Source organism: Penaeus japonicus, unplaced genomic scaffold (assembly GCF_977035675.1).
Source record: "Penaeus japonicus unplaced genomic scaffold, GWHDUDI00000001_assembly GWHDUDI00000003, whole genome shotgun sequence".
Taxonomy (NCBI): Eukaryota; Metazoa; Arthropoda; class Malacostraca; order Decapoda; family Penaeidae; genus Penaeus; species Penaeus japonicus.
The window spans coordinates 2,242,031-2,257,030 of NW_028234405.1; the positions used below are offsets into that span (position 1 = coordinate 2,242,031).

General features: G+C 44.7%; 1 protein-coding gene across 2 annotated transcripts; it reads left to right on the forward strand.

Annotated features, from left to right (window-relative positions):
* Window positions 1-853: 853 nt before the first annotated feature.
* Window positions 854-12,121, forward strand: rdx (BTB/POZ and MATH domain-containing protein rdx). Of its 2 annotated transcripts, none has more exons than XM_086554542.1 (9): window positions 854-989; window positions 1,116-1,285; window positions 2,727-2,848; window positions 7,203-7,354; window positions 7,525-7,652; window positions 8,000-8,192; window positions 8,432-8,610; window positions 8,863-9,005; window positions 9,266-12,121. In XM_086554542.1, exons 2-9 carry the CDS (start codon window positions 1,208-1,210, stop codon window positions 9,411-9,413), a joined length of 1,143 nt encoding a protein of 380 aa, XP_086410668.1. In that variant the 5' UTR covers window positions 854-989; window positions 1,116-1,207; the 3' UTR covers window positions 9,414-12,121. The 2 variants fall into 2 exon arrangements, with proteins under 2 accessions (XP_086410668.1, XP_086410661.1); XM_086554535.1 differs by having other exon boundaries at window positions 8,015-8,192.
* Window positions 12,122-15,000: the final 2,879 nt, after the last annotated feature.

Here is a 15,000-nt window from a genome sequence, read left to right on the forward strand (position 1 = left end):
ATATATATATATATATATATATATATATATATATATATATATATATATATCGTCTTTCTCTCTCTCTCTTTCTTTCTCTTTCTCTTTCTCTTTCTTTTTCTTTCTTTTTCTTTCTCTCTCCCTCTATCTATCTCTATCTCTCTCCCTCTCTCCCTCTCCCTTTCCCTCTCCCTCTCCCTCTCCCACACACAAACACACACACAGGTGGTGATTTACTTAGGCAGTGTCATGTCGGTGCGCGGAATAGGCTTAGAAATAGGAGTAGATTAAGTGCTTTGTTGCACGAGTGCGCCTTTCTTCTTTTTTATCTGATTGTCCTTTGCGTAACCAGGTTCCTTTCGTCCCACAGGTGTGCCGAGTGTGGGGAGGCGGGACGGGGTCGGGGGTGTGCTGGGCCGCCTCAGCCGCCACGGTGGAGTCGCGCGGTGGGAGCTCCGGCGGCGTGTCGGGGGCTCTGCCGCCTCAGCCCCACTCCAATAACAACCCGCCCCCGCCGCCCCAGCCGCAGCCTCCGCCGCAGCCTCCACAGCAGCCGCACCAGCAGCCGCAGCAGCAGCACCAACAGCCACACCAAGCACCGCCACAGCAGCAGCAGCAACAACAACAACAACAGCAACAACAACAACAGCAGCAACAGCAGCAGCAACATCCTCAGCCCGCCATCGCCGCGCCCGCCCTTCCAGCTGCCAACAACGCTCAGCAACAGCACGCGCAGCCCCAGCCTCAGCCCGCACCCAACGCGGCCAACGCCCACGCCCCTCACCTCCAGCAGCAGCAGCAGCAACACCAGCAGCAGCAGCAGCAGCAGGCGGCGGCAGCAGTCGTCGTAGCAGCCGCAGCAGGCGCGCCGCAGCCCCACCAGGGTCCTCCTCCTCTCGCTGCGGCGGCGGCGGCACCAGCCCACGTCGCAGTGCCGCACGCGGGCGTGCAGCAGCACCCAGCCGTGCCTCACCAAGCCCACACGCCGCCCGCGCACCATCCCGCGCTGGGTAAGTCTCCCTCCCTCCCTCCGCCCACTGCTTGTCTGACTAACTAACGTTCCTCTCGCTCCCATAATGAATACAGGTTCTCAAGTGCTGTTTCCGATGCTATTAATCCCTTTATGATCATGATAGCACGTGGTAACCTGGTCCGTGATCGTGTTGCAGTCGGGCACGCCCACTCGGTGCACGGCGGAGGTGGACACGTGTCCTCGGGCGGCGTAAGCATGTCGGTGTCACGGGTACCGTCTCCGCTGCCGCCGGAGAACAACATGCCCGTGGCCGAGAACTGGTGCTACACTCAGGTACGTAACGCGCCTTTCCTCCCTCACCCCCTTCTCTCTCTATCTCTCTCTATCTATCTATCTATCTCTCTCTCTCTCTCTCTCTCTCTCTCTCTCTCTCTCTCTCTCTCTCTCTCTCTCTCTCTCTCTCTCACTCTCTCCCTCTCCCTCTCCCTCTCCCTCTCCCTCTCCCTCTCCATCCTCCTTCGCCCTCCCCCCTCTCTCCCTCTCCCTCTCCTCCCTCTCTCCATCCTCCTTCGCCGTCCTCCTCCCTCTCTCCTTCCTCATCCTCCTCCTACCCCCCTCCCCCTCCCTCTCCCTCTCCGTCTGTGTATCTTCATCGATCAACTTATCTCATCTACGCGAGTACACGTATATGATAGCGAAGGAAGGGGAATGGGGCGAGAGATCCCGGAGCCCTGCTTTAAAGGGCCTTGGATGTTCCAGCCGGGAGTCTCATTTCAGGCTCTCTCTTCTCCCGGGGATTTTGTTGTTGTTGTTGTTAGTTTTGTTGTTGTTTGTAAGAGGAACAGCCTAGCTATTCAATTGAAAGGCTGCGAGATGATGCATGGGAAGGCTATTTCAAGCCATTGTGCAGTCCGGATAGAATAGGCTGGGAGTGGGGGTAGGTAGGATGGGGGAGGAGGGGGGTTGATGGATGCAGGAGTTGGTGGCATTGCAGTATAGGGAGGGATATTTAGGGAGGGGGCCGTTGCCATAGTGACTGATGGCTGTGTGCCTCTTTACTTGTCAAGGTCACCCGTGAGATGCTCTCCTTCTTGAGACTTCAGTGAGGAGAGGGGAACGTGCAGATAGAAGGGAAGGGAAAGAAGGTAAAGAGGGGAATGAAAAAGAAAAAAGAAGGGAAAGGGAAGGGAAGGGAAATAGGAGGATGGCACTCGACACGGAGAAGAGCCACACGAAGGGAAGGAAAGAGAGAGAGAAGGGAGGGGGTGTTAGACAAAGGAAGGGCGAATAGGGCGTATACAAAAAAAAAGGAAACTATAGAATAGGAGACTCTCTTCGATTCATTACTCCTTAGATATCAGTGCATCTCTGCGGGAACGTGCAAGGATAAACGAGTCGTGGGATGAACGAGCCTGGCCAAAGAGTGTGCTCGGGGTTCGAATGTTGAGCAGATATTTGACGGTTTGCATGTTGTTGCGACCGGCATGACAGGTTTTGTAACCCAGCTGTTGGCGAGGGAAGCACAAGGACAGCTCGTGAAGGACGCGATCACGTAGTTACTGGCACTGGGGACCGTGTCACAGCAGCAGTAGCATAAAGAGAGAACTTTATTTTTCCCCCTTTTTTTCCCATGCCCTTTCTTCCTCTTTTTCTTCTGACTTCTAAAAAAAGGTTTATTTATGATTGATATGGTATTTATTCCTATGTATATAAACAATAAACGTGCAATGTAAAGCATCCACTAATTGATTGTGTGCTTGTTTTTATTCCACAGGTTAAAGTTATAAAGTTCAGTTACATGTGGACGATCAACAACTTTAGTTTCTGCAGGGAAGAGATGGGCGAGGTACTCAAATCCTCGACTTTCTCCGCGGGTGCCAATGATAAGCTAAAATGGTAAGTGAACCAACTCCCCGTCCTCCTTATTCTCTCTACACACACGTACATACATACATACATACATAATACGTAAATACATATATATATAAACACTGACGTCATGTGTCTAGTGAGAGAGAGAGAGAGAAGAGAAAAGAAAAAGAAGGAAATCCCGCGACCTTGTCATTGTTTGTCGCTTCTCACGGTTGTTATCACTTGGCCTTTACGATATTCGGATGCCATTGTGGCCTGCCCTAGAGTGCCACAATGGACGAGGGATTCTGGCCCCCTGTTGGCACCTGAGGCTCATGATGGCCCCCTCGTACCGTCGACGCTCCGCCACTCTCTTAATCACCAGCTATGCGTTTGATTCGTGCCACTGTTTTGTCGGATTGTTTGTTTTGTTTGTTTGTTTTTGCTTGTGTTCTGTTTCATTGCCATTGCTTTGTTCTTTGTTTCCGTCGCCCGTGTGAATTCTGAAGTGTTGTGCCATTCACTGATTTGTTTTTTTTATCATTTTATCATTGTTGTTGTCTATTTTCTGATATTCTCTAATCTGGTCTTAATTTGCGTCGCTTTTCGAGGTTAAACTTTATAAGTATAGAACAAGGAACCTTAATCTCATACCCTCGTTGTCGTGGCCCCTCAGAAGCTGCATGTGCAATTGCATGCAATTATGTGAGCGTTATAAATACTGTAAATGATACACAGTAACCGTTTCCGTTGTTTGGCTCAACGTGAAAGGTAGACGTCTTATTTCGGATCAGTTTCGTAATTGTATGCACGGTGAGCGACGCATAGTTTGTCGTTGTATTTATCCCCCCCCCCCTCCTCCATACAACGGCACTGACAGAGACTATTCTTAACTCATTGTTTTGTTTGTGGTTTGCGCGCGGCGAGTAGAGTCCAATGCAGCTGACATACATTACTTTGCCAATGAATGAGTGAGGCGTGACGTCACTCTCCGTACGAGGTCAGGGCCGGCAGAAGGGGCAGCCGCGTGACCTGACAAAACAAGACTGCAGCTTTCTACTTGTTTCTCTTCGGCCGAGTTTTCCTAAGCCTCGGCGCTCGCCCTCCTCCTCCTCCTGCTCCTGCTGCTTGGTATGTGACCCCCCCCCCGCTCCCCCGCGCCATATAGACACACGCACAGCTAGGCATTAAACGTCGGGGGATAAACGCGTGTCGTGGGGCTGCGGGGACTGTGCTTGTGCGACCTTAGGCTGGTGGTTGGTGGTGGTAGAAGAGGTGGTGGTGGTGGTAAGTGGCCCGCTTGGGAGATTGCCAGGCGGGTGTTGGGGGTGGGGGAAGGGGGGAGGAGAGAGGGGAGGGCCATGGCAGCTCGGCGGGTAGCAGGAACGGCTTACCAAGGTAACTAGAGCATTTTTTTTCGCTAGCATCCATCCATCCATCCTTAGCCTGTAAATTAGGGCAAGTATAACGGATCGTTTTAGCATACGGAGCCGTGTACTCTGTCACCCGCGGGGCACGTATTGCCAGAGGGTCGAGAGACTCACGTAATGCAACGCGGCGGTGTCACTGTGTCATTGAGCCAATAATCGCACACGCTGGGCTATGTGGGGTATGTTGACATCACTATTCGAGCGTGGCATTTGCAGTGCCCGTGTGAACGCCTTATGCTGCTGGGAATGAAAATGAACGATTTGGTCTTTCCACGAGACTGACTTCTGTCCGCAGGACGGTTAAGACTTGCTGCTAACCCATTTGTTCTGCTGTGAGGGTTTCTGTGTTGAAAGTTGTGGTGACGTGTGACACCTTCGGGAAGTGTGACTCCACGCAACATTCCCAGCGCTGTTGTCTCACGCGAGACTAACTTTCTCTCTCTCTCTCTCTCTCTCTCTCTCTCTCTCTCTCTCTCTCTCTCTCTCTCTCTCTCTCTCTCTCTCTCTCTCTCTCTCTCTCTCTCTCTCTCTCTCTTCCTCTCTCTCTTCCCCCCCTCTCTCTCTCTCTCTCTCTTTTCCTCTCTCCCTCCCCTCTCCCTTCTCCCCTTCCCTCTCCCTCCCCCTCTTTCTCTCTCTCGTTCTGTTTCTCTCAATGGAAAGCTCTGCTGCATCTGCGAATGGAGATTGATGCGGAGGCAGTGGCTATGAATGAGTCACGCTCAACGCTCAACACAATATTTATTTTCATGGTAGGAATACGCCAAATCCTCCGCGGAGGGCATTGTGCATGTGCCAAGCAAGCGCCGCCGAAGTGCCACTCTCCTTTTTGGGGGCAGCGGCTTGTTATGAATATCAGCTCGTGGCTTTGTGACCCATAATAGAGGGTGGGTGTGAGTGAGCGAGCGAGTGAGTGAGTGAGCGTGGGCTGCTGAGTGTGTCAAGTGCAGGTGATGAGCGGCCAGATAACGCGGTCACCTGCTGCCACCGCACTCCTTGCCCCTCGCTATGTAGTCCAGTAGAATGAGTGTCACCCAAAACGGATCCGGTCGTTTTCATCCAACCCCTTTGTTCGGTTGTCCGGTTTTCCGTTCTTGGCGGAAATGATCAACCGAGTAGCTTTGATGCACTGGCGAGGGAGAGAGAGAGGGAGAAGGGGAGGGAGAGAGAGGGAGAGGGAGAGGGAGAGGGAGAGACACGGCGCCAGTGACGGGTTCCTCCTCCTGTTGGCGTTTCTTGCGGAGGACCTCGCGTTGTTCGTGTCCACTTGGTGTCCACTTGGTGTCCACTTGGTGTGGCCTGGCGAGTGAGTTCGAGGAGAGATGCTTGGCTTGCTTTCTTGCTTGCTTCATCGATCTGAAACATCACGTGGACTGCTTGCGCGAGGCAGCGTGCTTCTACATGTGCGTTCGCTCTGTCGTATCTCTCCGCTGTGTGTGTGTTGCTCCCTCCCTTTGTTTCGCGTGAGAATAGTATGTTGCTTACTCATTGCAAGGATCTATTTGCAGCATTACTGTCAGCATAGCCATGTTGAAGCTAGCTATCTGTCGATCGATCGCAAATGCAAATGGGGGGTGGGCGAGGGAGTCCCACGTGGGTGGCCAGGCGGTGACAGCTGGCAACCTCGTGGATTAGAACCACCTCCAATGCACAACGCTGCGAATTCTAGCCACTGCATGCTTGCAACTTGTCCTCATATTACGTTGTTGTTGTTTTTTTGTCCTCCTCCGTCTTGGGACCATCTCAGATCGAGGCCGAATTCTGAGGGCTTCTTTATTTATTAATGTCGATATGTGTGTGTTTTGAGGGCGTGCGTAGTAGGATCTGCTAGGTGTTCCGCCTACGAGGGAATGAAGGAACAGCCAGAAGAAGGGAGGGAGTGTGAGCCCTACCTTAGGCAGGAGGAAATCGCTTCCTTATCCCGGGATCAGCTCAAATAAACCCGGAGGAATGGCGAAGCTCTTGAGGTTTATTTCGGAGTCATGACTTGGGGTCGGGGATTCCATTCCGGGCCCCTCCAGGGTTAGCAGGTATGGGGGGAGGGGGGATGGGCGCCCTCTCGCTTGACTTCGGTTGCAAGTTGATCGTTGTTTTCGCCCGCCGTACTCGACCACGTGACCCGTCTGCGGGATTCGGTAAGAATATACATCACGGGAGCGAGGAATCGTTACTGTGCGCTGGTGACCGAACGGTGTGAATTATAAGTACACGTGCTTGGTGTATGTACACATCTAACCTTTTCTAGCGGACGTTAAAGACGACTTACCAGTTTGCAATTGAAGCGAGACGGGGAAGTGTGATGACGTTGCACAGCCTCACGACGGGGTCAGGTTCATCCTCATCCGGACGCCCTCGTGAACCCTTCAGGCCTAAGCCGAGGGACGGCGCCTTGGCTCCGAGCTGGCGGTTTATTTACCTCGTGTATATGGGGGCCTGGGGGGCGGGGGGGAGGGGTGGAGCTGCCAGGAGAGAGGAATTTAGCGTTTTTTTTTTCTCTCTCTCTCTTTGAGCTATATGGTGCTGCTGCGGATTTGTATGTCTAAATAGGACAGCGTGAGACGTGTGACTCTCTCCCTCTCTCTCTCTCTCTCTCTCTCTCTCTCTCTCTCTCTCTCTCTCTCTCTATATATATATATATATATATATATATATATATATACATATACATATACATATACATATACATATATGAATTATTTTAATGTTGCTTCAAGGTGGTTCTTAGGAAAATACCACAAGGTCACCCGATTTCCTTAAAAAGATAGTGACACACTTTTGAATACAGCTGGTTTGAATAACTCTAGGAAACAAAACACTTCCCGCATAATTAAATTCCTGTGTTACTTGATATTACCCTCGTGTGTATATTGTGATTATTAGTGGCTTCTTACTATGATTTGAATGTCTCCACTGTATAATCTGCCTATAATCTGTTTGTTTACCTGTAGTTTACCTCTGTTGTCCTCTTGCAGGTGTTTACGTGTAAACCCCAAGGGTCTGGATGAAGAGAGCAAGGACTACCTCTCTCTCTACCTGCTCCTTGTGTCTTCAAACAAATCTGAAGTTCGGGCGAAGTTCAAGTTTTCAATTCTTAATGCCAAAAGAGAAGAGACGAAAGCTATGGGTGAGTATGTGTGTGTGTGAGCAACAGACATGTTTCAGTCATGATTTGGATAAAGGGCCTGGTGGGATGATGCAATATTTATGTGATATTAGGTTGAGGTAGATAATCTTGCAAATAGATGTTTGTTTTTATGTTTTATCATTCATTAATGCTGTTTTATTTTTTTACAGAGAGTCAACGTGCATATAGATTTGTCCAAGGAAAAGACTGGGGCTTCAAAAAATTCATAAGGAGAGATTTCTTATTAGACGAAGCCAATGGTTTACTACCCGACGACAAACTTACTTTGTACTGCGAGGTAAGCCACTTTGAGATCTTGCAGATGACCTCCTTTTGAGTTTATTTTGCTTGACTGGTTTACTTGCTTTCTTTTTTGAGTTTTTTTGGTTCACGTGAAAGCTTTTTTTTCCTATTTTTGAAGTCAGAGTACTTTATTCCAAGAAGTTGCGTTATTACTTGTTTTGACTTTTGTTTTAGTGTTTTTTTTTTCTTTTCTGGTCCCAAGATCATCATCACCCCCTTTTTTTCATCCTGACCCATCCAGAAGAAATTCAGTTTTCCCATATATCTTTTTTTTTCTTTATCTCTCTTGGAATAAATGAAACAAGTCATGACAAATACCTCCTCTGTACATCCTCCCTGAAGATCCACTGTGCGCAGGTCTCGGTGGTGGCAGACAGCGTCAACATCTCGGGCCAGAGCAACGCCATCCACTTCAAGGTCCCGGACTGCCGCCTCTCCGACGACCTCGGGATCTTGTTCGAGTCGCAGCGCTTTTCCGACGTGACGCTCTCGGTGGCCGGCAGAGAGTTCCAGGCACACAAGGCAATACTTGCTGGTAGGTTTTTCGTTATTTTCTTTTCGTTTTTTGATATATCTATGTTCTGTTTTGTTTTGTTTTTCTCTCTAAGGTGGTGTCTTGTGGGAGTAAGTATCAGTGTGTTGAGGGCCTTGAGGACGTGTTTGATGAAATAGTAGTTTGTGCTGTATATCTATAGTTTGGAGAGGGACAAGTCCGGTCTTTCGCCAGCCAGCCACCTTGACGTCAACTCACCCTTGGTTCTGTGCCCCTTTCAGCTCGATCCCCAGTGTTCGCAGCAATGTTCGCGCACGAGATGGAGGAGAGAAAACACAACAGAGTGGAAATCCAGGACGTGGACCACGAGGTGTTACGCGAGATGCTACGGTTCATATACACAGGAAAAGCTACCAATTTAGAGAAGATGGCTGACGATCTCTTAGCTGCAGCAGACAAGGTAAAGCCGGTGTTCGGATTTGCAGGATGTTATTGCACGATTGACAAGATTTTTTTTTGTGGTTACACATTATGGAAGATGGTTTCAGTTTGTGGTTCTTTGAAATTGGTTATTATATATACAAGTGAATCTGTAATTTGAGAATATTGAAGACATATTTAGAAATGCAATGAGTAGAGCTAAATTTCATCGATTATAAAGGTTGCAATATTTCATTTAGCATTTGGGCTAACAAACCGTTTTACTTTTCAGTATGCATTGGAACGACTTAAAGTGATGTGTGAGGAAGCATTATGTACCAATTTAAGTATAGAAAATGCTGCTGACGTTCTCATTCTTGCTGATCTCCACTCTGCCGATCAACTGAAGGCCCAAGCTATCGAATTTATCAATACGTAAGTAGTTGGGACTGATATTCATATGTTGGGCTCTGAAATCATATGTCCGAGTGATTCATTTTTAGCCAGTAGGTCTATGTCATTAAGATTTATTCATGTCCATAAGTATTAGTAATAATTTGAGATTTTTTCATGTCCATGAGTATTAGTAATATTTTGATGTACTTTCTTTGGCAATTTTTTAAAGCTCGTCCCATCACAGAGGGAGATTTCTGTGGTCCGAGATTGAGACTGACGATTTGTATGTGTTTTTACAGGCATGCAACAGATGTCATGGAGACACAGGGTTGGAAATCCATGATCCAGTCTCATCCACATTTGATTGCCGAAGCCTTTCGAGCATTGGCTACTCAGCAGATCCCACCCATTGGACCTCCACGCAAAAGGATAAAAGCCAGTCCCTGAACCCGGTTGGCCAGTCTGCCAGCTTCACATACGCTGGCCAGGCCATCACCCCCGGCACCCCTGGCCTCCCCACCTGGTCACCCCCTCACACTCGGCCTAACTCAGTGGGTTCTTTTACCATACTATTCAGGACAGCGGAGAGAAAGTAACTTGGAAAGAAGTATGGAGGACTGGAGGGCATCCGCAGGCCACCCTATAGTGGAGAGTGACCAAGGCCAAAAGAAGCCAGTGTGTGGTGGTGGGACCTGGCAGGGGATAGGGACCAGGCCTCTCATCCCACCAGTCAACAGAGTACAATCAGGGGACGACAAGTCCCTGCCCACTCAGGTTGGTAGGGCTGCAGTCCCTTCCTCTACTGCGCCCAACTCCCTCTGCCCCGTGACAAGTCCAGCAAATGATCTCAGTGGGGCCTGACCTGCATGGAAAACCTGTCAGTGCATGAGACACTACAGTATGTATGCAGGTGTGCAGGTGCCAGACTCAGCAGTGCATGTGTGTCTGTGTGTAGATATCTGTGATGTAGCAAGTGATAGCCCAGAACATTAGACTCCCGCTGAGAGTCTCCGAGCTAACACGCATTACTCTGCTAATTATTGTTGTTGTTGTTAAGTGTGGCACTCTCTTGTCTTTCAAGCCATCAAGCCAGGCAGATATTTGAAAAGATAGGCAGGCCCTTCAGGGAGAAAAAAAAGGAGCCTTGCATTTGACTGACACCAAAGGAAAACTGGGAAGGAGCAAGTGATGTGCGAGCATCGCTTCCTCTCAGTGCTCTGTGCTTTTGGCTAGTTATCATATTCTACTCCTGTGACATAGATGATTCTTCATTACCCAATATTTTTGTTTTATTTTACAGGAGAAACAAACATTATAGAAGTCTTGGAAGCATCTTTTTCTATGAAAAAAATCTGCAATGTACAACTTAAAAATTAGATTGAGCTTTCTAGGTAGATGCAGTAGGCAAGGTGTACTCTGATTTTGAGAATTTGTTAAGACAAGACAACATTGTAGAGTGTACAGTTAATGTAGAAGATACTGTCTAATTCCACCGATTTGTATTTACAATGTATGTATGTAACATCATGAAGCTTCACAGGGTATTCTCAGTCATTAACATGGAGCCGTGATCAGAAAAGTGTAATTAGTGTAACTGTTTCAAGTGAATGTCGTGTAAAAGTAGAAGTGAATGATTAAAACATATTTGATGTAAAATTAATTATACGGTGTGTAAACTGTGGAAAAAGAGATTCAGAACCTCACTATGATGATGAATGATGTATGGAACTCTGTCTGAAATATGAAAAGCCTTTGTACCAAGAATTTTGTAATTATTCTCAATGTTTTGTTGTAAGCCAGTCAAAAGTATATCAGCTCCTGTGTTAATCTGTGAAGAGCAGGCAGTGACAATTTGTGCCATGGTGTAGCTTATGAGACAAGCCACCCAGACCACCAGCTGGAAGATAAAACAAGCCTGTCACTTGAAGAATGAAACGAAGAGAAATATATAATCAGGTACATTGTACATCAAAGGGTGAGATCAAAATATATACTTATTATTTTTGTAGAATTACTCATGACAGCTTGTTTGAAAACTATTTTCCAGTGGGACTCTTCCACCGCTCTGCCATGATACCAACCCAGCATCTATGTATTTACTCAATGCAACAAGGCATCTGCATCTTTTTCACAATGTAGATGCATTTCTTTTTTTCTAGGAGTACCGCGTTCTGCAATTACTTCAAAGCAGAATCGGTACTCTTGGGTATGCTCACTCCTTGAGGTTATCCTCCCCAGGACTCGTTGCTTTATGCTGTACTTTTGTGGTTAACTCTATAGAAGTTTCTACAACAGCTACAACAGTAACCAAGGCAATCTTAGCTCACTGGATATGCTGTAACTACTATTTAGTAAACCACAGAGGCACAGCCAGTATATCACTCCACAACCATTCCTCTATTTGTAAATCAAACTCATATACAAACTGCAAGTTTTGTAACAATAGTCATGCAACAGTTCAAATATTCATATGTTAATTTATGTTTTCCAGTACAAAGTGAGTTTCCTCATCTTCACCTTCCTTTTGCTCATGTCAGGGAAAAAGAATCATGTAAGGGTATTTTGGGCGCAGGGCCGCATGCATATTTCGAAATTTCTTTTACAGCAGACATATGGCCAGTTGTCATAAATGATTATTAGCAGAGGAGGAATAATTAATGATAATAATGATAATAATAAAAAGAAAAAACGCTGAATAAATTATATGGTATTTTTTAAGTTTCGATTTTCTCAATTTTTTTTTTAGAAAGAAAGAAAGAAAGGAAAAAAAAAATAGTGTTCACCATGTGAATGTGATCCTGTGGTCCTTAATGGTATTCAGCTAAGGTAATTCACGCATTGATATTGTTCAGCAAGATTTTAACGATTCTCCATACCTCAAAATTAGGGAAGAAACAAAAAAAGAAAAAAAAATCTTGCTGAAGGTTCGTTGAAAGTGAATTGCCAAGTGTTGGTAAGATTTGTATAGGTGGAGGAGGCGCCAGGTCTGGTTTGGGTGGCCTGAGGTGTGACGGCGCCCCCGGGTATGACGAGAGAGGAGGCGTCTGCCGCCACACTGCTCCTGCAGGTCATGTGATGGTAGGCTCTGTGAGTCTCTACCTCTGTACTCTTACACTGAAGAACTCCCCAATGAACCAATAAAGTTGGTTAATTATTCCGATGTTTGATTTTGACTGTGGTTTTGGTTTTTGTTTTTTGTTTTTTTTCCTGGTTGAGTGAGGTGGTGTTTTCATGGCGTTCTTTTGTTATTATGCTGTTGAGTTTTAGATGTTGATAAAATGCTTCGTTAGTGGTGGGACAATTCTATAGTATAAAACTTTTATGAAATAAAGTACAGGATAAGTAGAAATGAAATAGTTAACAAGTTGCATGAAATGATATCATGCAATGATCACGCCTGCAAATGCAAGGCGAGATCCTATCAAAGATCGTTGAGCACCATGTTTTCTCATGAATTCATTCAGAATTATGAAATGAAACTTTTAGGTGAGGGTTTGGTTAACGCCTATTTAATTCCCTTGAACGTTGATTTATTTTGATAATATTTACATTCATTAAGACTTAAGTATCTGGACTAAACGATAATATTAATGGAACATGAATTTAATGAAGAAAATTCTAGTGAATCGAACAACACTAGTTTATATATTGCAGTAAAGAAATGCACAACTCGGTCACATGAATATGTAATCCTGTTTTCCTAAATATTGGAGTATGTTGTGTGTTATTATGATCCTTTTCCAACGATGAATTTTACTCTTTTCTTTTCAAGGAAGTGTAAAAAAAACATTTCTAAAATCTGGATGCAGTAAATAATAAATTAGTTAAATTCAATGAATGTTAAATCAACACATTAGTTCAGTTTTCTGGAGAAAAAAAAATCTCCATTTCATTATTTCCAATTTTCTCAATCCGTCCCACAGATTTCCAAAAGCCCCCACCCCCCCTTCCTCCCTTGATTTTGCGTGTGTACATGACAGTAATTTCTGGAAGTGCAAGAGCTTAACACGTGCAATAAGGGTCGTATTGTGCTAGTTGAGTCGTTTCCTGAATATTCACACGTAGCCACAGCACTGTACACGTATGTAGTCTCGGTGTGTCTTTGTGCTTACTCCGTGACGCCAAGAATGGAGAAACACCTGTTTTAGATTTATATATATGATCAAAAACGCTTTTTTCTGCGTAAGATGAGACAAATTTTTCAATATAGTAAGAACAGTCCCGTCTTCAGCGGCCAGAAATTACTATTTGAAAAATAGGCCTACTTTTCATTTAAAAAATAATATTGTTTCACGTATTTGATTTTAAAGATATCAAGAACTTATTTCAAAGAACGATACTTGAGATTTCCAATAGGAAGGAATAAGGATGAAGGATAGAAATCGCCACTCCGCCAGAACAAATGAATAAATAAAATTAGGAAGTTCTTCATTTAAAATAATATAACTGGATTACCGAAAGTTCCGTTTTCTATGGCTTCCGGGGAGAAAGAAAACGGATCTTGACTTGAACGTTGAATACAGAATGCATTTCCATTTGATACTATCAGACAGATGGAATGTTTAATTAAAGGCAAAAATGCCAGGAAATTGGTAAATATTATGCACCGTTCATGGGCTTTAAATTATTACGTTGATATAGAACACAAAGTCTGTTATTTCATTTGAATTCACAACTAATCAGTTCTGTTCTTGACAATGCAGTATTCTCATATTAAGAGAAATAAGAGAATACTGCATTCCTCATAATCAAAATCAATTTATCATCCAGCAGTTCTAAACCATATCCTGCGATGGCGAAAATATGATAAATAATATTAGCAAATGGTTCCCCACCGCATGGATGTATGAAAATCCTCATATACGAAGCCACAAGGAGAGGATTCGGAAGCAGTCACCCCGAAATCCTCATATCTCAGTTATATGATTTCTATCTCTATCTTTATCCGTTTCTCTATAAATAGATAAATGGATAGCTGAACAGAGATTGATGGGTATTTGTATTTAGATATATAGAGTACACTCTCTCTCTCTCTTTCTTTCTCTCTTCTCTCCTCTCTCTTTCTCTCTCTCTTTCTCTCTATCTCTCTCTCTCTCTCTCTCTATCTCTCTCTCTCTCTATCTATCTCTCTCTCTATCTCTCTCTCTCTCTCTCTCTCTCTCTCTCTCTCTATCTCTCTCTCTCTCTATCTCTCTCTCTCTCTCTCTCTCTCTCTCTCTCTCTCTCTTATATCTTAATCTATTTTTCTCTTTTCATTCGAAAATTAGAAAATCATCAAGAATGAGGCTTCACATGAACATGCCACACAGGTGAAATAACACTGTCGTCAGTTGCCGTCTTATGACAACGATCCTAAGATGCTTTTAGATATTACGAACCAGTAATGTATTTATGAACAAATACACACACATACATGAATATATATATATATATATATATATATATATATATATATATATATATATATATATATATATATATCAACGGTAATAGGCAAGTTCTCCCACTTCGTTCTAGTCCAAGTGAGAAAATGAAAAAGAAAAAAAAGAAAATTAATGGAAAGTTGACGCTGTCTGACAGATGATGAAACACCAGCTGCTCAAAGGCGGAAACGTTAAATAAATCAGAAGAGAAACGAAGAGGAAAATAATTTGAAACATTTATCTTAGACCTCTCTTCAATGCAATACAAATTACACTGATTATATACTGCCAAGAACACGTTTTTTATTTTCAGCTGGTTGGCTTATTCGAAGCAGATCTTTCCAGACGGACAACTAACTCCTAAAAAAGAACGATATTCACAATAAAAAAGCAACACAAGAATGACTAAAAAAGAAAAACAAAACAAAAGAAAAGAGAGAAAAACAACAGCAACACGGACTGCGCATAGAGTAGACCTCAAATGAAAACTAGATGTTATTTGTAATAGACTAGTGTGAACATAATGTATCAAGAAAAGAAAAAATATCCATAAATCATCCAAGGTCGTTTATGCCATGATAAACGGAAGAGGAGGTTAAATAAGGCTGGAG